The following is a 24243-nucleotide window of genomic DNA, read 5'->3' as shown; positions in this document are numbered from 1 at the left end:
CGGGTTGTAGGTAATCCGTATATGTGAAGATAAAAAAAACACGACAAGCTTCCAATGGTATAATATTGTAGCTCCAAAGGTAAAATCAATAAAAAGGAGGATAGTACACTCACATTTGGTGGAGCTAAGGCCAGCTCTGGGATGAAGGGCACTTAGTGGTATAATCCCCGCTAGAGGATATACTGGAGAGGTGGGTCTGTCCGTCCGACTTTGATTCCGTCGTACTCCACAGGATATATATAAAAACAGCAATAGTGCTCTCAGTAGGAAAAGTAAAAGGAAAATTAAAATAAAATAAAATATACTCACAATGGTAGAGCAGAAAATACTGCTCTATAGACACAGCACTGGTGGAATAATCCCCACCTATGGATTGCTTGAAACAGGATACAGTAAAATGCCAGGAAAAATAAAAAAAAAAGTTGTATATACAATAAAATAAGTATAAGATTGGTCCTATAAAAAAGGTAACCAAATAAAACTTTTTATTGCTTTAAAATACACAATTTAAAACCATTCAGTCAGCAAGAACTATGTCTTTGTATATGTCTGCTTACACCGCCTGTTATTAAAGGCTGATTAGGAAGAGTTGAGCTGCTGATGACGTGCAATTTATATCACTGCTGTCCGCTAAGGGGATCCTTGGACAATACTGGTTTTAGTAGAATGTCCGTTGATTGTGGGTAGATATCGCAAACTGCTAGTCAAACTCATTCACAGGACGTTGCACTTAAAGTGAACCTGACATAAATCATCCCACTATACATTGAATACATCATACATGACATATTCAATGTAAAGTTTAGAGATAACCACTCCCTACACCACTGATCCAGCATTTATTCATTACATTTTTTACATTATGATGCATGCATGGGTTTGCACGTTAGCCTCCCACTTCCCATATTTAGGTGCTTTACCGGGATTTGAGATGTATACTCTCCCATATATTGATTGGTTGGAAGCACTCGGATTGGTTGATATATCAGCAATTTCCCAGTGGTTGTGTGCAGAAACCGATATTGGGACTTGTAAATATAAAGAAGATGTTTAAATTCAGTAATTCTACATTGGCCCTTTTAATAAAATATTTTATGCAAAAATGTAGGTCTCTCTGTGTATTCCTCACTTTCATTTCTCTGAATGGTTTATGCTGGTTTTTTTTCATCTTCTTAAATAAACACTTGAGCTCTGTTTTATATATATATATATATATATATATATATATATATATATATATATATATATATATATATATATATATATATATACATTTATTATTTTTATTTTTTTAAACTCAACAAAAAAATCACTCTCATAAAAGGTGTTCTGGGACAGTTATCAAATGGATGTGAAACAGAGCTCCAAAAATGAATGGACAAACAAACAATGGGGGAGAACCTCTACAGGTGATAAACGAAAAGGCCCGTAATATGGTGTCAGAGAATTAAAACGTAACTTTTACAAATAAAAGGAGGGAAAAAAAACAAGTACTATCAGATGTCGTCTGAATTTAAATGCTACATTTCACTAAAAGAATGTTCTCAAACCGATCTCTCCTTAATGCATTAAAAGACAAAACTAGCAGCACATGTAAAAATCAAATAAATCCTCACAATCTCCAAGACTATTTCTTGTCCGGCAAGTATATCGTATCTAATGGCAGATTTTCTTAATGTTGCTCTGCTGGGAACCGAAAACAAATAAAATACTTCCCTGTCTACAAAACGTCCCTATGTTTGCAATACAATACAAATTGTGTTGCAAAGAATACAGGTTAACAGTCCGGTGGGAAAACATTCATATAGTGGTTTGTATAGAGTATAAGATTTAAATGCACACTGCATCCTTTGGTACTTGTTTTTATTATACTCTTATTGGTAAAAGTTATGTTTCAGCTCGGACACCACATTACTCCTCTTTTTGTTATGGAATATAGTTTTTGTCTCATTCCTCGTCATTAAATTTCGCTTTAAACGGCAACATAAGAGCTACGTGTTTAGATGATGTCACCTGTCTTAAGTTAAAATAAAGCTCTCCCAGCTTTTTAGATTATGTAGTGGTTTGATAAAGGGATTTTTGATACCTGTGAGATGTTTATTTAGCTCACTCTGTACAATTTAAAGTAAGCAGAGAAATTATCTTTGAGGCAGAATTTTTGTTATGGACTTGTGCTCCAGCGCACATGCTTTTAAGTGTGCGAATGTATATAGTATTGATTACTAGCACATGTATTGTTTGTACCACTTTAAGCACTGTAAGATACTGTATGGCAACCCTCGCGTTATAATATACCGTGAAATGATTTGTGTTAATCTGTGTCCTTTAGTGATGTTGTTTACCCGAAGGAGTCCTCCAGCCCTCACAGTGGCGTCTCGGCAGAAGTGTTGTGTCGTGGCAGAGACTTTGTTGTAAGTTTGTGTGATGAAAAATCCAAACGTGGCTGATTGAAGTCTAATTGCTTTTTACACCTTGCTTTGCACTTCCTATTGATGGGCTGCTGAGTTTTCCCCCGCCAAACCCACCTCCTAATACGAAACCTGCTAGAGAATGATAGAACGATTACATGTTTGTTTCACCACCCAATGCCTTACTTTTGTTGTAAGGTTCACAAGTTTTACATTTGATTTTACATTTTATGTCTGGCTGTCCTGGCACACTCAGAGTTAAAGGGACACTATAGGCACCCAGACCACTTAATCTCATTGAAGTGGTCTGGGTGCAGTGTCCCTGTCCCCCATTGCAGTTTTAGCGAAAAACACAGTGTTTTCATTACAGTGTTAAGACTGCCTCTAGTGGCTGCATACCAGACATCCACTAGAGGCATTTCGTGTTGTTACACAGAGGGGGCACAGACAGAGTAAGGTGAGAGTGTTTAAAGGGATATTTAAAACTTTGAGTGCAGCTGGAGGTGTAGAGGGACACCATAGAGTTCGGAATACAGCTCTGTATTCCTAACATTATAGTGTTCCCTTAACCATGCAAATTGAATTAACCCTTTCTATACCTGGAAATTGGAAGTGCCGTGGAAGATTTTTTTTCTTTCTCTCTCCCTCTTACCTCTGATGCACTCTTAACCCCTGCAAGAGCTTTAATAGCATTTGCTGAGCGGATGGAATGAGGAACTGTCACTTCTACAAAAGCAACGGTTTTCCTTTAAGGCATTCAATCAAACTAGTGTGGGGGCTGGATACATTTTTCCACCTCACACAGGCTGAAGGAGAGACAGCAATCAATTTTGAAAGTGTGGAAGGGCCTGTCAGGGTTTATAGTACATTTAAACATTTATATATTGTGGTTAAGAATCGGAATAGAAACTGTGAAAGGACCACTATAGTCACCCAGACCACTTCAGCTCAATGAAGTGGTCTGGGTGCCAGGTCCATCTAGGGTTTACCCTGCAGCTGTAAACATAGCAGTTTCAGAGAAACATTCGAATTCAGAGAAACTGCTATGTTTACCTATGGGTTAATCCAGCCTCTAGTGGCTGTCTCGTTGACAGCCGCTAGAGGCGCTTCCGCTCTTCTCACTGTGATTTTCACAGTGAGAAGATGCCAGCGTCCATAGGAAAGCATTGAGAATATGTCTGTGGGTTAATTTATCAATTTCATACTATGTTGGTTTCTCTTATCTTTGTCCTTTAGATGTGGAAGTTCACACAGGATCGCTGGGTGGTGAGAAAAGAAGTTGCTACTGTGACAAAAGTAAGGATCTGTTAATTCAGCTGTGTTTTCAAATTCTCTCTACTGATCTTGAATTCCTGGCAAGTCACAGTTTAGTGAATAACTATCTGCGATGAGGGTTATTGTTTCTTTTTCAAAGTGAATTTCAAATTTTAGGTCCACATAGCTGATTTGAGAATTTTTCCAATCTGACTGTTTTGGCTAAAATTCTCTTTGAATAAAGTGTACTTGTCACTAATGTGTTTACATTTTTTTTTTTTTTTTTTTTTTGGAGAAAGTCAGAGAAGATTCTAAACTGTTAGAAAATAAATCTAGTTGTGTACTTGTTTTGAAGTTGGTGCTGTTGCCATTGGATCTACCACCTTATCTCTGCAACTCTTGGCAACGTTGCTTTCCTGCACGGTCCTTGTATTCTGTGTAAGAATAGTGGACGTGAGTGGAGAAGGACATATATTGCACAATATACAAGAAGAAACCTGTCACCTAAGATGTTAACAGAACACTAAACACAGCTTAATTTTTATTTTATTTATTTTTTTAAAGCCTGACTTAGTAAAAAAAAAAAAGAATCATCTGGATTTATTTCCAGTAACTGATCATACATTACAAAACAATACATAATCCTGCCAAATGTTAATGTACCCCATTCTTGGCAGGTTCTGTCCTAACAACCTAATCCAGTTACTTGGAGAATGCTTCCTCCTGGGACTCTCAGCAGGGCAGGGTTAAATAGGGCCCTGGAAAGAAGAGGGGTGAAAAACAGGGAAGTTGCCCTGGGCTCCCAAATATATTTACATATGAAACCAAAAGCTCCACGAACCTATATGTTATATTATTTGTCCCAATCAGCACCCTTATAATGTATGCATGCTTATGTGAGTGCATCCCTCTTGGCTTCATATGTATGTATACAGACGATCTCGGTATCGTGTGTGAATTGTGTATATACACATGTAAATTGTAATTGTGCATTTTTGGTGACCGTACTCCCTTAGTTATAACAGGTATATATTCAGACATTTGGATTTATCGTAAGCGTGGAACCTGTTGTACTCTAAGTTTTAGCAGTGTGTGTGTGTGTGTGTGTATATATATATATATTCATAAGGTACATGGTCATTCTACCCATGATTGGTACACCAGGCGTTCAGCTATAACTCACAAATTGCATTGCCGCCCTGCCAGGGGCCGCTGCTGGTCTGTGTGCAAGCCAGTTGTATTTTAGCATCTCCTTTTCGTTTTCCAGCTTTGCCAAGAAGACGTGAAGGATTTTCTTGAGCACATGTCTGTTCCCCGGGTTAACAAGGGATGGGAGTTCATGCTGCCTTATGACGAAGACTTTGTAAAGAAGCACCCGGATGTGGTTCAAAGGCAGACCATGCTGTGGAAAGGAATACAATCCAAGTAAGTCAAAAAGGACCATGCGATAGACCTTCCCAAATACAACGTATAAACGCATCATGTGTGTACATTGTGGGAAATGTATTCCATTGAAGGTTTCTGGAGTAATCAGAATAAACCAACAGTCTCTAAAACTCTAGTAATGCCCTAACATACATTCATTGTGATCTACCTTTTATGTTATGTGTTTTTTGTTTTTAATTGAAATTTTTCCCAATATTGTCTGATCCCTACCATTCCAGCCGGGAATTCTAAGTTATTAAAATGTTTAAGCCAAAATAGCTGCACTGAATACATAGCTAGAACATTTTTTTAAATGTTTATTTTTTTTTTTGCCATAAAATGGGAAATTCACTACTAATCATACTGTTGTTTTTTGTATAGTATAGCCACAAAATGGATACTTATAGGCATCAAAACCTCTTTAGGTTATTGCAGTGGTTTTGGTGTATAGATCATGCCTTAGCAGTCTCACTGCTCAATTCTCTGCCAATAAGGAGACACTTTTGTTTCTGTTTATAAAGCCCTAGCCACACCTCCCCTGGCTGTGACTTATACAGTCTACATGAAAAAAAAATGGTTTATTTTTCCATTGGATGTTAACTTGCTTTAGAAGTACTTATCTCCTGATCTATAGATTGATCTTAAATCAATATGGGGTTTCTGCTGGGTCCTGCAGGCTACTAAGAGAGCAGGAGATAAGAAATTCTAGATTACACAGAATGTGCAATAAAGGAAGTTTAAATATTAGATCTCTCTTTAACAGGAAGTGCTTAGGAAGTGTTTGTGCATCACATGCAAGGAGACTTATTTACCTCCTAAATGGAGGCTAACTGAGCAGTGAGACTGCAGAGGCATGATCTTTACACCAAAACTGCATAGTTAAGCTAAAGTTGTTTTGGTTCCTATAGTGTGCCTTTGATTTATATTTTAACCCGTTGATATTTCTTTAAAGCTGAAGCTACAAACAAGGCTTTGTAAGATTGGCTGAGCTTTAGGGTTTTAAATAGAATCCATCCGCAGGGCTTGGACTATATTGGTGTTGGAATATAAAGTCCTAAATGTAAACTTCACTTTTTTATTTTCCAGGTTGGAGAAAGTATTCAGTTTATCAAAAGAAGATATTACGCCTAAGAAGTCTGAAGTATCTTCAGGTAAAAAATAAAAATAAAATCCTTCATTGACTCATTCTCTCTCTAATGGAGACCATTTTTGTGTTAAAAATCGCAGGTGCCAGCAAATCAGTTCCACGTACCTTGTGCCACGTGGACTTACAATCCCCTTCTGTCCAGGTCTTGTGTAGTGATGTAGAATCTGTCGTCAGGCCCGCCTCGGCATTCTTTTATCAAGCTCCAATGCTGGTTGTAGAAGACTTACCTGGATGCTTACCAATAACCTTCTGAATATGATCGATTCGTTCTATGGAACCCCAAATTGAAGCACCACAAATCCTCATACGTATGCTAGCCAGTAATCTAAACACCTGTTGTATTTATCTGAGACACAAATGTAGGCAGATGAACTGCTGCAGGCCTTTGTTCCACTAGAAATAGTGTTTAAAAGTGAACAGTTTAGGGGGCGGGGCCTGACAGCCAAGATGGCCGGACGTGCATCCTGAATCCTCCAGCACCAGCAGAAACTAATCCACTAATCCTGCCCAAACCACAGGGGCTAGCAAATTAAGGTGCTTGGAGCAAGATGCAGCACCACGCAGGGATCAAGGCGATACCAGTCCGGCACCGATCCAAGCCTGGACCGGCCATGCGGCCTACAACGGAGCGGAGCCTGCAGCATGGGGGAGGCGGCCGATCACCCGGCATGGGATCCGCTCCCATACGAGACACACACAGCCCTGCTACTCCCCCCCATGGACCGGCGGGGGTTATCCCGGTCCTCGCTGGGGACGGTCACCCCCAACCAAGCGACAAACTCAGCAGAGAGGCGGCAATGCATTGGCCCACCCAAGATGGCGGCTCAGACGCGGCCCGCGAAGGGGAGAGCCCGCATCAAACCGCCAGTACACACTCTGGAGTTCTTCGACCGGCTTGGCGCGAGCCTCTGGTCGGCACTCCACACTAAAGACCAGACCTTCAAGATGGTAATGAAACTAGCAGCGGCGTGGATACGTCCTACGATCCGCCTCCATTTAAACAGACACCCGCCAGCGGCACCCAGAGAGGCTACCCGACGGTGGCTACGCCAGGCACCCAAACGGCAAGAAAAATCAATGCATCTCCCGGGCGCCAGCTCCCGCGTACACCAGAAGGGGAGCACCCTTCATGCCAGAACCGCTCCTCGCCCAGGGACATCTGCAACCTACAAAGCGGCGCCATACCGCATGGGAGAACATCCAGACCCCAGCACCCAAGAGTACAAGGCTGATAAGCCGGCCTCCCACACAAGCTGCACACAAGCTCCAAGAGACGGCGACCAACCGGGCGCACATCTTCCCTTTCACGGCACAGCTGCTCACCGGAGAGCGACAACCATGATCTGTGGAGCCAAGGCCCCATGGGACTTTCCGGTATGTGCCCTGCCAGAGCCGACCACAGGTGTAGGCTGATGCCCACTAACTCGCGCTGCCGCACGGCGGCCTGGACCGCTGACATGCTATCACATCTGCGCAGCCATTGAGGACTATGTCCCGCCAAATCTTTACTCTTAATTTTTCATGCCTTGACCTCCCTGTGACAGGCGAATGATAGAAATGTTAATATTTGAATTACAGCGTGTTGCTTAATTAGCTTACCTAATAGAGCTAGTCTGTCTGCAGCCTAATAACACACCTTAAGCCGATGTTATACTACATTATGTGATCCAGCCTGTTCCTACTGTTTAACTGATCTTAAAATTTGCAGTATTCATCTTAGTTTAACTCCTTCTCGGTTTCAGCATATGTATCATCTAGCTACTTAACTTCTCATACAGTGTTAAGACATAGTACTAACCATTTAAATGTCAATGTCGGAGCCAGTTACAGCTAAAACATCAAGAAACTAGACAAACTAGCCTAGAATGACACTCAACTGTTTAAACTTTGTACATCACAATTATGCCATATCCTGTATTATCTACGTTCCTATCTTGTTAAAAAAAAAAAGTGCAGTACCTCTTGACTACCTGTGCCAAATGTATAACACGATATGTAGTAGTGAACAAGTCAATGTGTACAACTGTATTTAACCCTGCACTCAAAAATAAAGAATTAAACTGTTCACTTTTTTTTTTTTTTTTTTTATCAGTTTAACATTCTAATATGTTTATACTAGAAAGTTTAGATGACAGCACAGGTCACTGATAGGAGAACACCCAGGGAGTTATGTTTGCATAGATGCTGTTTACTTGATCTAAAGGGTCAATAGGATGAGTCCTGGCTGGGCCTACTAAAATAATGGGCGAGCCGTATTGTTTATACTAATTTGGTAATTCTATTTCCTATCCTACCTGCTCCGAGGGCAGGAGCCGCCCATAACTCAATGCTTCCATGGTTTCATCAGGAAACGAGCTGCGTTTCCCTTTAAATGTAAAATTGTAAGCTGCAAAGTACATATATACATTACCTGCTGCATTATTTGTCAACATATCCCAAATGTGCATGCCTTGCTTTATAAATAATGTATCTGTATGGTCTATGCTAAAAGTAAATATCTTTTCATCATTTTATAATGGAAAGAAATTAGAAGAAAAAATAATAATTTTAAAGGCATGGTTAGTTTTTCATTTGGATATTTCCCTATTTGTTAAAGGAGCACTATAGTCACCCAAACGACTTCATCCAATGAAGTGGTCAGAGTGCAGAGGTTCTTTAATAAAAAATAATAAAAAAAAAAAGTATTAAACTCAATTCTAGTACTAATTTCTTGTTGCTGTCTTCCTGACAGCCAGTAGAGGCACTTCCTCCTCCAGATAGAATAAAACTTGAATCAAACATAATCTTATTAGACTTAAATATATGGGCAGAATGGAACCTGTTCTCCCGAAATAACGAATATTATTTTGGGGTTTATAGGTTCTCTTTAACCCCTTAAGGACCAAACTTCTGGAATAAAAGGGAATCATGACATGTCACACATGTCATGTGTCCTTAACGGGTTAAACCCAGTAGCTGCATTGTTCTTTAAGTTAAAATATGCATCCGATAGAATAAAAAATCTAGTGTTGCCATTTTGTTTCTGCCTTGAAATGCACAGAAAGGCATTTGATGCAAATGACTTCCTTCCCATGATGCCTTGTTGCACATATATCCACTTTTGTGTATTGCAAAGAGGGTTTCTTCCAATATTGGGGAATGGGACCACAGTACTCCTGACATCTTAACTACTTGAGGGGACTGTAGTGGCTATAATGCCTGTGGTAACCCTTTAACAAGGATAAGCCACTTCCCCTTTACCAATAACAATTATTTCCCTGAGAAAAAATTGTTATTGTTAAAGTTTGGTGCTACTTATTTTATACAAACCTTTATCTGGTGACTGGTTTGTTAGCAGTATGATACGAAGGGCACAAGGTCATACATTGAGACTTCAGCAAAGAGGATTTTACATACAGTTGCAGCTGCTGTTTTTTTTGTTTTTTTTCCCTACCGGTTTGTGGCAAAATGGGCATCACTTCATCGTTGGGTTATGTGGATAAAGGAGTTCTAAAGGACCCAGCTAAGGTCAAGAGCTGCACAAAGATTATCGCAGTCTTTCTACTTTCACCAGTTCATTAGTCAGAGCTGGTATTAGGCTTACTGACATTCAACCTGCTAAATCCAGGCCAGTATTCTCATTTGAATATGTCTACATTTAAATAAATTGTATGATAGTCCGCATAGTGCTTCTTTTTGTAGGGTTGAGAGTTGTTTGGAGGGTTGCAATCCTTGAAAACCTATAACTATGGCCACTTTAATGCATTCCTGTCCTACTCAAGATTTTAAAATTACTGTAATGGTTCCAGTGCTTGATTCTGGACTGATATGCCAAATGTCAAAATAAATGCTTTCCGTTCATTTAAGCAAGTGCATATTTTTCATGAATGAGAAGTGACCGGCAGGTCTGCATGCAGGTAGGTATGTGTGTTACTGTATGAAGTAGAAATCAATGGACGAACAGGATTGGCTGAAAAGTTCATGCCCTATCCTGCTTATTGCAGCAAGTTCTATATGCAGATGTTGTCCTGGCATTTGACCATCTCCCAATGGCTCTGACTTGTGTTTTTTTTTTTTTGTGATTCACAGCCCAGCCGAAGGTTATCCCGGGAGACCAACTGGTAAACATTGCCAGGAAGAAGGCTAAGGAGGACCACGCTCAGCTGGAGATGAACTTGAAAAGAAAAAAAGAGCAAAGTAAATTGGGCTCCTCCAGCTTAACCGTTTTGGCTGACGTCCACATTAAAGAAGAACCTCTAAGTGACGATGAAGCCATGGACACGTCTACCTGTGAGAGCATCAATAACGGACTTGTCAATGGAATTCACATGGATGAATCTTCCAGGGACTCTGTCAATGGCCTCATCACAAAGGGAGAACGAGAACTTGTATCACAAGAACTGAAAGAGTTTGTGACTGCGATCTTTAGCAAGCAGTATGTTTTGACTATGAGAGAACTGAAACGTTTATTTAATCTCCACTTGGCTGGTCTTCCTCCTGGACATCTCCTGTTCAGTGGAATCCCCGACAAAATGTTGCAGGAAACGGTTCTAAGTGCTGGCTGTAAACAGATTCTGGTGCCTGTGAGTATACTCGAAATACTTTTTACCATTAGAAAAATACTCTCACATTTCTCTTCCCTGTATTTTTGGAGTGGTTTGGGTGTTTTTATTTGGCCCATTTTAGCTCATTGAAGGGTGGATTACCCAGTTGTTGCAGGGCTAAAACATTCACAATGCTCAAGGGCAGGGGTTCCCAACCCAGTCCTCAATTACTCTGTTGTGTCTAAAGTGGTTTTTTTTTTTTTCCCTAAAAACACCTTAGTCACAACTGGGTAATCCTTAAAGGACCACTCTAGTGCCAGGAAAACATACTAGTTTTCCTGGCACTATAGTGCCCTGAGGGTGCCCCCACCCTCAGGGTCCCCCTCCCGCCCGGCTCTGGAAAGGGGAAAAGGGGTAAAACTTACCTTTTTCCAGTGCTGGGCGGGGAGCTCTCTGCCTCCGATCCTCCTCCGTTCCGCCCCGTCGGCTGAATGCTTTCCTATGGACGCTTGCGTGCTCTCACTCTGATTTTCAGTGAGAATCACGCAAGCGCCTCTAGCGGCTGTCAATGAGACAGCCACTAGAGGATTTGGGGGAAGGCTTAACCCATTAATAAACATAGCAGTTTTTCTGAAACTGCTATGTTTATAAAAAAATGGGTTAACCCTTGCTGGACCTGGCACCCAGACCACTTCATTAAGCTGAAGTGGTCTGGGTGCCTAGAGTGGTCCTTTAAATCTTGGACTATTAGGGGGTACTTGAGGACTGGGTTGGGAACGACTGCTCTAGGTGGTTCTGAAGTATATTGGGTTGTGTTGTCTGGTTAAGCCTGGTCTCAAAGATGCAGCTTTGTCTTTTTGGTAATCTGCTTGAAGACTATTTATCTGCTCTAAAGCATTCCCAACAGATCTGTATGTGTATGTTATGTCAAAAGCAAATTTCTTTTAGCCTAAGAGTCCATTGCTGAACCACATTTGGTGGGTGCGTTTTAAATTTATTTTTTTTTACAAATGTGGGTGCATTTTTTTATTGTGTGTATCTAAAACCAGCCTGCAAAATCTCCAGATCTCGTCTGTAGCCTTAGCAAGCCCTCCCCTTCTAAGGGGACTTGTGGCTGTCCAGTCACGGACTTCTCAATGAGAAGTCTTTGCAGGGCAGGTGCTCTGGGCAATTGCTGCCTCTTGGGTTTAGCTCCACTGAGCTAACCAAACCAGGAACCAAATCAGTTGTCTGACCGAAGGGGGTGTAACAGGATTGATTTATAAAAGTGCCCATTTCTCTTGAAACCTGCACTTTTTGTAAATCGAAAAAAGGACACACTCTTCACACATGAAGCACTTCAACCAGCTAAAGGTTATTAGGAGTCTGGAGGGTCCCTTGTAGCAGCGTAATTTTATATTTGTAATTATTATTAAATGTAACGGAGCTCCGTGTACCCCGACCGAGTACCCTCCGTTGATGGATGCTCCTAGCGCTCTCAGAGGACTCCAAGCACTGCAGACGACACCACAACCACCGCAGACTCCACAACCGCCGTAGCTTAACTGGAGCCGCGCCGTCTTCCTTCCACCCTGGATCGGCTTCTGTCCTCCAGGACCGTGTGGGGAAGACCTCTCCTCCAGGAGAGCGTATCTGGAACAAGCTCTTAAAAGAGCTAAGTGATTAAGAGCTCAGGGGAATATGCAGAGCATAGCAATCCCCAGTGTGATATAGCAGTTCCCTCCAATAACGAGACAAGGCTACGTATTGAGGGTCAGAAGAGGTCTTAGCGGTATTCGCCTGTTTGTGCTTCCGATTTCAGTTCCATGCGTTCACAGGCAAACACCGCTGTTCGCACGCAAGATGGCCGCGAACACGTGGAAAAGTCCCGAAATGGCGGCCACCTATTCAGAGCACAAAGAATTCGCATGAAATCATGCGAACGGCTGTATTCTCCAGTAATGTGATTCTTATGCAATATATTCGCCTAAATCTCCTGGCTGTTAGGTTATATTAGTAGTCCAAACCTACAGCATAGATAAAGGGAAAAAGACAGTCTAATACAAGTCCATATGCCTGAATACAGGGTTTACAGTGCAATATAGTCCAGGACCATAGTCGCAGGGGAGGAGGCAGGCAAGCAGGCCTCTCCAGGACAAAGTGGCGAAGGGCACTTCGTCACACATCTCCCCTTTGGGGGGAAGACTAACCAGGCACCTGACCTTCTGTCGGTCAGTGCCTCCGTTAGTCGATCCACCAACCCACAATAAACAGATGTCCGAGTGGCCCCCCCACAACATCAAAGTACAGGAACAGCCCACCCACAACACACAGTCACTGCACCTGGGTATTTGGCTGTGGTAATGAGGCCACATGCCGAGGGTACTTGAAGGGCAGAGGCCAACTGCACTCTGCCCAGATGCCAGCTCTTCTGCTGGGGTAGCCTGCAGGACATCAGGCTCTGGACCAGGGGCAAAGGTAGGGCAGAGGCCGACTGCACTCTGCCCAGCTGCCAGCTCTTCTGCTGGGGTAGCCTGCAGGACATCAGGCTCTGGACCAGGGACAAAGGTAGGGCAGAGGCCGACTGCGCTCTGTCCAGCTGCCAGCTCTTCCGCTGGGGTACTGAGACCATAATCCGGCTCAGTAGTTAAGGGAACCTGGACGTCAGGAGGGGTTAGCATCGCCTCCGTTAACCCTGGTGCCACGCTAGGAGTTAGCTGGGGAGGGGAATTTGTACTTACCCCCTCCTCTGGGTGTCCCGGTGAGGGTAGTTGGGGATCTGGAAAGGCTGTCCAGCATCCCTGTAGGTCAGGCACAGAGACCACGGTCCCATCTGCGCCGTCTGGAGGATTGGTGTCTCCCCTTGTTGGGGAAAGCTGCCGCTGGGGAGAGGGGGTGCTGTGCTCCTTTCCTGGAAACACAGGCTGCCGCTGGAGAGGGAGACCGCCTGTCTCCACTCCCTTACCATGGTCCTGTTGCTGTAGAGAGGGACCAACTGTCTCTGCTCTCTGTAGGACACACTGCTGCTGGGGGGGAAGGACGGCACCTTCGGCCCCCTGGGGTACACACTGCCGCTGGGGAGGGAGACCGCCTGTCTCCGCTCCCTTACCATGGTCCTGTTGCTGTAGAGAGGGACCAACTGTCTCTGCTCTCTGTAGGACATACTGCTGCTGGGGGGGAAGAACGGCACCTTCGGCCCCCTGGGGTACACACTGCCGCTGGAGAGGGAGACCGCCTGTCTCCACTCCCTTACCATGGTCCTGTTGCTGTAGAGAGGGACCAACTGTCCCTGCTCTCTGTAGGACACACGGCTGCTGGGGGGGAAGGACGGCCCCTTCGGCCCCCTGTAACTCACGCTGTTGTTGGGGCGCAGGGACGGAATACTTTGCCCTCACTGCCCGATATTCTGCTTCCATCTGCAGATACTCCGCCAGTTCTCTCCTCATTCTTGGTATCATTTCCTCGGTTAGAAGGGGCCCGTAGATAGCCAACCGCCGCTTCAGCATAGCGTCAAACTGTACGTGACTATACCAATAGTCCAGTTTTGCTGGGTGTTCCCAGGATGCTGTTCCTCGCCCTAGGGAAGCCATCCTGTTGTAGCCAGGGGCGCTGCCCAATGGCTAGCGTTGCCCTCAATTGTAACTCCAAACGTTACCCGTGTCTCTGAGCTGCTTCTCCTCGCACTAGGACGCCATCCCACCGCTGCCACCAATGTAACGGAGCTCCGTGTACCCCGACCGAGTACCCTCCGTTGATGGATGCTCCTAGCGCTCTCAGAGGACTCCAAGCACTGCAGACGACACCACAACCACCGCAGACTCCACAACCGCCGTAGCTTAACTGGAGCCGCGCCGTCTTCCTTCCACCCTGGATCGGCTTCTGTCCTCCAGGACCGTGTGGGGAAGACCTCTCCTCCAGGAGAGCGTATCTGGAACAAGCTCTTAAAAGAGCTAAGTGATTAAGAGCTCAGGGGAATATGCAGAGCATAGCAATCCCCAGTGTGATATAGCAGTTCCCTCCAATAACGAGACAAGGCTACGTATTGAGGGTCAGAAGAGGTCTTAGCGGTATTCGCCTGTTTGTGCTTCCGATTTCAGTTCCATGCGTTCACAGGCAAACACCGCTGTTCGCACGCAAGATGGCCGCGAACACGTGGAAAAGTCCCGAAATGGCGGCCACCTATTCAGAGCACAAAGAATTCGCATGAAATCATGCGAACGGCTGTATTCTCCAGTAATGTGATTCTTATGCAATATATTCGCCTAAATCTCCTGGCTGTTAGGTTATATTAGTAGTCCAAACCTACAGCATAGATAAAGGGAAAAAGACAGTCTAATACAAGTCCATATGCCTGAATACAGGGTTTACAGTGCAATATAGTCCAGGACCATAGTCGCAGGGGAGGAGGCAGGCAAGCAGGCCTCTCCAGGACAAAGTGGCGAAGGGCACTTCGTCACAATTATTATTATTATTTTTTTTTTTTAGCATTTTACAGTTGATAAATAAGTCTACATATCAATGCCATATGCATAATGTGTGTCCTTGGTTAAATTAACAAAATAAATAAGCTTGCTGAAGTGCTTTAGGGGTTAAGTGTCCCCTTTTTCTCAAAACGTTCTGGTTTTGAGAAAAAGGGGACACTTACAGTTGTTTCCACAATAATTGTGGTGTATTGCAGACTTTAAGAAAAGGCTATGCTTTGCCCAAGGAACATATTGGTGCTGAAACATTGTCTTTTTAATATTTGGTGCTCCTTTTAAAGTTTACCATACACCACAAGCCTGAGTGCCCAGACTTATGGAAATTATGGCAATGTTTCCTGTGATCATTGATTAAAGTGACTCTCCAGCATTCTAAATAACATTTTATTATTTACACTGGAGTGTTAGTGAATTGTCTTGGCTCTATTTCCTGTAAAAAAAAAAAAAAAAAACTTACCTCCAATCCATCAGTGTGTGAGTGTCTTCACTGCGGCCCTACCAGTACTTATAAATTCCTGACCAATCGTGTGCTCATTGAGAAGCACTGGAAGACTGGGCACATGCCTGGCTGTCATTGCACAGCAGAGAGGCACTGAATTCAATGTTTCTCTTTGAGAAGGGCTGGGTCACTATGCAGTCAGGACGAGCACCTTCCAGCCTTTCTGACACCCGGAAAGGTGTTACTTAGAGCTTTGTAAAACTTTATTATAAAGTGTGAAAGGAAGGACGTTATCTTAGCTCTGAAGCAACTCAGGAAGCCGAAGTGCTTTAGGTGTCTGGATGGTACCTTTAAATAGAACGTTTTGAAGGATGAAACCTAGTCCCTCTCCACGGTTTAAATCTCTGTTTTAGGACCGTGCTCCGTATGTTGCAGTGGTTTCAATGAGCTCTGATTTCATGTCTAGCCATCTCCCGTACTTAGGATTGTTTTATTTTCTAGATCCTTCAGAGCATATTGTTAACACAACTTAAAGGTATGAAACAATGAGTCTTGCTAGTCAGTGTTCCAGGGATTCCATGTGCCAACCTAATTAAAAGCCCAAGGACCCAAGTCTGAGGCTTGAGTGACCTGGATTATATGTCTTTTATAAAAGGATTTATTGTTCCGCCAGAAGAATAATAGAACGTACACAAAGGCGCACATTCCTGCACTGTGGTGAGCCCTGGATTTTGTCTCTCCCTACTTTGCTTGTAATTTTCAAGTCATTGTGTGTCTGGCTAGTGTTAACCCCTCTAACATAGGAGACTGCGACAGCAGATGGGAGCCAGTTAGTTGATCAAGCCTGCCAACGTTGCTGTATTCTGTGAAACTAGTCTTGCGCGTCTCAAACACAGTGCAATCTCCACCAGCCTTTAAAAGCAAAAATGCATTTTCTGTAAAAGTACAACCCTCTGTCCATCCCTAACATTTAAAGGGGCATTCCAAGCACCATTACAGTTGTTTTTGAGATCAATGGCGCGAGGTATTTGCGAGTGACGTTAAAGAATTGTTCATCAAAAGTTTTGATCTTTTCCAATATAAAAAATGGGAATTTCTCAGTATCCAAAGTACTCTCCGTCTGCCAAATTGATAATGAGGAGATTTCACATCCTCATTATCCATCCAACATATATAAAAAGGGTTTGCATTCCTGAATTACTAACCCTTCTGGCTTTGCAGAATTGAGACCGGCCCGCTGGGTAACAGAGAGAGCATGGAGTGTATCCCTTTATGTTCATCACTAATTTTTCAAATACTACTGATCTAAAGAAAGATGCTTCCTCTTTAAATTCTTTTTTCTTTTACAAAAATCTTTGATGTAGGATTTAACGCATCTCCAAAACTTTACAGTAATCAAAATGGGCCATTAAAGCAATCTTTTGTTAAACAGAGTGAAATTAAACATGAGAAATTACATAACTACACGAATTATCCAGACCCCCTCCTCCTCACGGTTTTATGCAGTTTTTTTTTAAACACATGATTCCTTACAAATGTCCTTTTAAACTGCAGTTATTTGTGGTTTTCATGCAAAAACCGGTTTGTTCACCAACTGGTTGTAGTCAAATGATGAACAATGCAAACAATTGCAAATATAGAGCTAAAAGGAAGCTGTGTAGGGGAAAATTTTCAAGACACTATATTTGCAAAACCTTAACATCACTGTTTAGTGAATAAACCATTTGGGATCGGGTCTAATTCAGAAAATACTGAACTATCTCCATTAATTTATGTATGTAGAAAAAGAATGAAAAATTAAAACATACAAAAGAATCACAGCTTTGGATATTGAAAGTGATGGCTTGTGATAGGCACAAAATGCTCACGAGCCAAGGAACCCTGATGTTGGGGATGTGTGTCAGTTTGTCCACTTAAACAGCTTCTGATAATATTGCTAATAGGGGTGCTGTTGTTTTTAACAGTCTGCTTATTGCTATTCTGGTCGAAAGAGCAGTTTTGCCATTTGTTTATATGTTCTGCTCTGGTTGATGTGTCCAATGGTCAAAAAGAAGGTGGAATAGGGTTTTTTATATTAAGCCTAGAGAGTAGATTGGTGGTTTCTTTCCAGTGAGTTTTTCTCAGGGGAAGTCGACCATGTATGTATATAATATGTGTGTGTATACGTACCGTAGTAACTACTAATGCAGATCATGCATTGTAGAGGTGGCCCTTTATGGTTGACACAGAAAGGGGTTTTCAGTATTGTGAATTGTTGGGAAATCAAAGTAAATTTCACATTATGGTCCAAAATAGCCTTTGCTGACTTGGAAACTTGTAGCCTCAAATTTGAAATTCACTTTGAATTAACAGTAATTTATACTACCGAATAATCCAAATTTTAGTTAAAAACAAAACATTTTAAAAATGTGTGTTTTCTGTTAATTTCTGACATATGAGCCAAATAGCTTTTTTTCCCCATTTAGATTTCTTGTAATCTCAAAACATGTGAACCGCGAAAAGCACTTTGTCAGAAAACCTGTTTTTGTGTACGCCAGTTGTCAATTTCCTGCATCTGTTATTCACATGTGAGGGAGAGTGAAAATATTCTTGCAATGGTAAAATCTCAATGTTTTATATAGGTATAGTTCTTTCAGTCCACCTCCTGTCCTAGTTAGTCCAAGATTCTGAATTCCTGATTTGTGTTCCCTGGGGTATACAAATCTGGACATCCAGTTGTGAATAAACTACAACTCCCATGACCATTGGTAAACAAATGGCTGGGCACAGACAGCCCAAGAATCACAGGTGATGTAGTTATTTTTGCTATTGGGCCGTCAGTGGGTATGTTCTTTCTTCTTGTGGGGTAGCACAGTTCTGATTTGTAGCCTGCCTGTGGATGATAAATGCTGACTAAGGGTCTTGGGTGTTGCAGTTCAGTCACAGCTAGACAGCTACCCCCTCACATGCTGTAAAAACATCAGACTGACCCTGAAACATATCTGGGCTCTTCACGAAATTAGCACGTGGCAGGGAATCGAGGGATATTTTCTACTGGCTTACTTGGATTTTATTTTTTCTTTATTTATGTGTCTTTTTTTCTTTTCTTCGTGTGTGTGTTCTAGTTCCCCCCACAGAGTACGGCAACTCCTGATGAACAGAAAGTGTTTGCGCTGTGGTCCTGCGGTGATGCCTTTGACAAGGTAAATACCCTTTACGGTGGATATTTTTTTTCAGAAGATGTAACTTTGCCATTTTATACCAGATATCGCTGCACTGGGGTAAACGTTAAACGGGGGCCTGTTAACCCCTTAAGGACCAGACTTTTTTTGCGATGTTGTACATTTGCGACCAGGCATCTTTTTGACACTTTTGTGGTGTTTGTGTTTAGCTGTAATTTTCCACTCTCTCATTTACTGTTCCCATACAAATTATATATTGTTTTTTTTCAGGACAAAAGGGGCTTTCTTTACATACCATTATTTATATAATCTCATGTAATTTAATTTTTAAAAAATGAAAAAATATGATGAAAAATTGAAAAAAATACATGTTTTTTTACTTTTATGTGAAAAATCTTTTATTCATCTACAAAAGCGAATGAAAAAAACTGCTAAATAGATTCAAAATTTTGTCCTGAGTTTAAAAATACCCAGTGTTTACATGCTTTTTGCTATTTTTTTGCATGTTATAGGGCTATAGGTACAAGTAAGATATTGCGGTTTCAAAACATACATTTTTAAAATGTATCAATAGTGACATTGTAACACTATTATCTGTCATAAATCGCTGAATAACACCCCACATGTACATATTTTTTTTAAAGTAGACAACCCAGGGTATTCAATATGGGGTATGTCCAGACTTTTTTAGTAGCCACTTAGTCGCAAACAATGGCCAAAGTTAGCGTTCATATTTGTTTATGTGTGAAAAAAGTAAAAAACTAAATTGAACGCTAATTTTGGCCAGTGTTTGTGACTAAGTGGTTACTAAAAAAGACTGGACATAACCCAAGGTATTGCAAATGGGGTGTCTTCTTTTGCAAATGGTATGCCATCATGGGGGTAATTCTCATTCCTGGGCTACCATACGCTCTCAAAGGCAACGTAACCAACCTGGCCATTTTCAATGTAAAAATATTTGACCCATATATTTGACCCTGTAACTTTCAAAAACGCTATAAAACCTGTATATGGGGGGTCCTGTTCTACTCAGGAGACTTTGCTGAACACAAATATTAGTGTTTCAAAACTGGAAAATGTATCACAACAATTATATCATCAGTAAAAGTGCTGTTTGTGTGTGAAAAATGCAAAAAAAGTCACTTTCACTGACAATATCATCGCTGTGATATGTTTTACTGTTTTGAATCACTAATATTTGTGTTCAGCGAAGTCTCCCGAGTAAAACAGTACCCCCCATGTACAGGTTTTAGGGTGTCGTAGAACGTTACAGGGTAAAATACAGTGATAGCAAATTAAATTCTCTGTACTCTCGGCCTGGGTTGGCAGGCAGGTCCCTTAAATTGCAATCAATAAAATAACTTAATTATGTAAAAATATTACATAAATACGCACGTAGAATTTAAATATATATGCATATTTATATATTTGAAGTCTACGTGTATATTTATATAATTATTTATGTAATTTTGTATATGGACATATGAATAGTTTGCATTCTTTTTATTTATTTATATATACATAGATATATATACAATTTCATTCTAAGTGTATTTTGATATAAATATATATATATTAATATCAAAATACAGTTAGAATAAAATTTCGTATAGATATATAATTTTTTTTTAATTTTTTATTATTTTTAATTTTTTTAATTTAATTTAAATTATTTATTATTCGTATTTTATAATAATATATATATACAATATATATAGTTATTATATATATTATATATATACGTGTGTAAATTAATTATAAGTGTATTTTTATATTAATATATGTACATATTAATATAAAAATACACTTAGCATGACATTATATATGATATATAGACATATATTATATAGGTATAATATATGTCTATATATCATATATATACACATATATTATAATATTTTTTTTTTTATTAACTATAACTTTAATTTTTTTTTTTGATTTTACAGTTGCAGGGAGACTGCCTGTCAGCACAGACAGTCCCCCTGCAGGCAGAGACTAGGACACCTATTGTGACCATGTGGTCGCCCTGTTGGGCGATCACATGGCCACAGGGGTCCTAAACCGCCATGGGGAGACTGTCTGGGCTGCAGGCAGTCTCCCCACACCGGGAGCACCGCCGATCGCCGCCGGGGGAACGACGGCGATCGGGTAAGTACATTTTAAATTTAGGACGGTTCAGGACCGTCGTCGGTCGGCAAGTGAAAAATGCCGATGACGGTCCTGAACCGTCCAGCGTCCTTAAGGGGTTAAAAACACAATCCCAGGTTATTTTCCCATTAGCACCTGTTTATGGCACTAATCACGGATGTTGTTTTTCTGTATAGCTGAGGCAGGCCCTACTTGAGCTCTTCTCTAAAGGTCACCGAATGCGCAGAAACCACATCCAGACACAGCTGAGCCAGGAGTTTGGAGATGGCCTCAGTAAACAGCAGCTGGACAAGGTGTTGAAGGTACGACGTGTTTGGAGTTAAACCCATTTGTAAGCACAGCTTGGACAAACCGTTTAATTGGCTTATCAGCTCAGTGATGTGTGCTTACCACACTATTGCCCCTCTAGCAACTCCTGTACCAGGGATACCAACTCACGGCCTCTTAAAGCTGGCCCTTTTAACCTTTTAGGAGCCGTGTGTGTATAGTGCACAGTCAGTGGGATGTGTCAAACGTAATTCTTAAAGTGTAACTTCCTAAAGACATGTTTACTGGGGTGAAGAGTGCAACAGAGGAAGTTTACCGGTATTTTAAAAAAAGACAAAAAAAACACTGCACATCTGTCGAGTGACATCTCATCATAAGGCTCCATATACGATCATGCAATCGAAAAGAAATGAAGGTAGAGCACATGCATTTCTTCAATCGGTGGTGTGAATGTACAACATTGTTAGGGTTATTTGCTTGGACCGCTCTGGCTGTGCCAAGTAGCATAAACTACTAATTAAATAATTCAGACCCGAGAGCGGAGGGCAGGATGGCTCATTTGAAATTTAAATATTTGTTTTGAATAGCTGTCTAAATTCTAGATGTATCCTGAATGCCTGGAAATTTCAAACTGTGGTCAGTGACAAGAAACTGCATCAACTAAAACATGTAACCTTAAAAATCTATTTTTTTTATTTTTTTTTAATAATGTTTGAAAATAACATTCTAAGTTTAGATTACTGGGGCTCACCTTGTTGTTGGATATTTGTTTTGGTTTTTAAAGGGACACTGTAGGCACCCAGATCATGTCACCTCATTTGATGTGTTCTGGGTGCAATGTCCCATGCCCCTCACCCTACAGTGGTAATTATTGCAGTTTCTGAGAACCCCTTTAGCGCCGAGGGAGAGGGGGGGTGGGGGTAACTTTAGCACTATATAATCCTTTTAAATGAAAAAAATATCACAAAGCTAGTCTCAACTCCTCCTCCAGTGAAGTCATGACTTTGCCCAATCCTGTGCTTCTCACAGCTGGAAGTAATGACGAAAGTAACATCCTTCCAAAATGAAGGTCTTCATCGAGCCCCAGTGCCTTTAGTGCTGTCTGTCTGGTAGCTACTAGAGGTGCGGTGTATGCAAATATAAACATTGCGTTTTGTCAGATACAGCAAAACTTTACATTGCAAGTGAAAAGGGATGGGATCTTTTGACCTAAACCACTTTCGTTAGATAAAGTGGTTGTGGTGCCTTTATATCCAACGGATGGCTGTACAGTTTAGAGTTAATGCATTCGTTTCAGAGTAATTACCCTAAATAGTCAGTGAGCTTTATTACAAATTGTGTGTTTTCTGTTCCCATTTAGGAGTGTGATATGATATTCTGTTAGAAAACAAGTTCTCAGGCTGTGCCTCAATAACTGCAGCTGTATCGAAAGCCACACGTGTACAGACCTGTGGCCCCATAGGGCTTACAGCATAAATTGGGTGTCTGCGAATCCGAGCAGAAATGTAACTCGAATAAAGGTTTAGCTTAGTCACGCGATTTTATTAGGATTTTAATTCTTAACTCTCTTCACAGGACTGCTGTGTGTGTTACGGAGGAATGTGGTATCTTAAAGGCACCGTGCAGTCGTGACAATGACAGCAAAACGGCAGAAAACCAATAACAAAGTGACGCAGGCACAGAGTGGGCGGCCCCTGCCCTGGATTGTGACGGACCGGTTATAGCCTCACACGAAAATGTTATCAAGGGCACAGGGGCACATATGTGTATTCGGACTGAAGACAGAGTGTTCCCAGAAGGCAATATGTTCTTCTGGATTATTTCATGTATTTTGGATTTTAAACATCATATTTTTGTCAAAACCTGATTAAATCTAAGCAGAAAGTCACATGCCCAGTGGGTAATATGAGAACTCATGGAAATTTAGTTTTTTGAAACTGTGCCATCATGATGATGATGATTAATTTTTTTTATTATTATTATTCGTGGCTTTTGGCCAATTCAAAACAATCTCTGTTGAAATAGAAATTCCCCAAGCCATATTTTACTAAACATGCACCCCAAAATAAAAGATACATTTATTTAAAGACCTAGGCTGTTACTGCTGTTCATTGATGCATTCTTTTGCAAGCCTGGTCAGTTTGTTAATGGGTTAAAGCCTTACGACCCAATAGCATGAAATTCTTTTCCCCCTCTGTAATTGAACGTCTACTCTAGTCCAACCATTTTGTCATGCAGTCAATATTTAAAAATGTATTTATGCATCTTATTAAAGAAGCCCACATTGTAAAATGTCTCTTTTTTTTTTTTATTCTTTTGCAGTTATTTGCTTCCCAATAAATAAAATATTCACCTTTAATTGTCTTCCAAGTATCAGGAAGATTATTTTCTAGGCAGTTGAGTACATTGCATCCTTCTGCAAGGATTTAAACAAGTCTCTTGGAAAATATTTATTACGTTGAATAAAGCGGAACATTCGAGCAATAAAAAAAAATATATTTAAATCAGATTAGTTCCTTTTTTTTGTTTCGATTTCAGCCTGTCCATTGTTAAAAAAAAAATTTAATAAATAAAACAAACTTGCCTTTAATCAAAAATGTAGTCCATAGTGTGATTCGCCCACAATGAGACCATAATGCTTGATGGTCTGAGGTCCAATACAATGCTTCTCACATTTGCCACACTTTGTACAACCAGTGGTTCTCATAGAGAAGCATAAAACCAAGGCTCCTCTATAAAGAAGCATGCCACATTTGGTGGTGTCATGCTACACATAATGATGGCAAATGTCAAGACGTTCAAAAATCAAAGGTCTTATGGTGGAAACATATTTAGTGACTTTATCTGACAGCCACTTAAAGCATGTTTTCAGCCAAACATTGTCATTACATTGTCTAAGGCAGGGGTGCCTAGATGTTGTAGAACTACAACTCTCATGATGCTTTGCATGCCTTTAGAATGACAAAGCATAATGGGAGCTGGGGATCTACCTTTTGTGCACCCCTGGTCTA

General features: G+C 41.2%; 1 protein-coding gene across 1 annotated transcript in view; it reads left to right on the top strand.

The window, feature by feature from the left end:
* Positions 1 to 23829, top strand: part of POLR3E (RNA polymerase III subunit E) — a 62529-nt gene extending 38700 nt beyond the window's left edge. The window contains exons 14-21 of the mRNA XM_063430364.1: positions 2330 to 2411; positions 3645 to 3704; positions 4930 to 5087; positions 6174 to 6238; positions 10303 to 10796; positions 18761 to 18838; positions 21142 to 21267; positions 22808 to 23829. Of these exons, the coding sequence (XP_063286434.1) occupies positions 2330 to 2411; positions 3645 to 3704; positions 4930 to 5087; positions 6174 to 6238; positions 10303 to 10796; positions 18761 to 18838; positions 21142 to 21267; positions 22808 to 22864 (1120 nt within the window). The 3' untranslated portion in view covers positions 22865 to 23829. The remainder of the gene's footprint in view (positions 1 to 2329; positions 2412 to 3644; positions 3705 to 4929; positions 5088 to 6173; positions 6239 to 10302; positions 10797 to 18760; positions 18839 to 21141; positions 21268 to 22807) is intronic.
* Positions 23830 to 24243: the final 414 nt, after the last annotated feature.

Source organism: Pelobates fuscus, chromosome 8 (assembly GCF_036172605.1).
Source record: "Pelobates fuscus isolate aPelFus1 chromosome 8, aPelFus1.pri, whole genome shotgun sequence".
Taxonomy (NCBI): domain Eukaryota; kingdom Metazoa; phylum Chordata; class Amphibia; order Anura; family Pelobatidae; genus Pelobates; species Pelobates fuscus.
The sequence above is the reverse complement of the archived record's forward strand: the minus strand, read 5'-3'. Positions and strand labels throughout refer to the sequence as shown.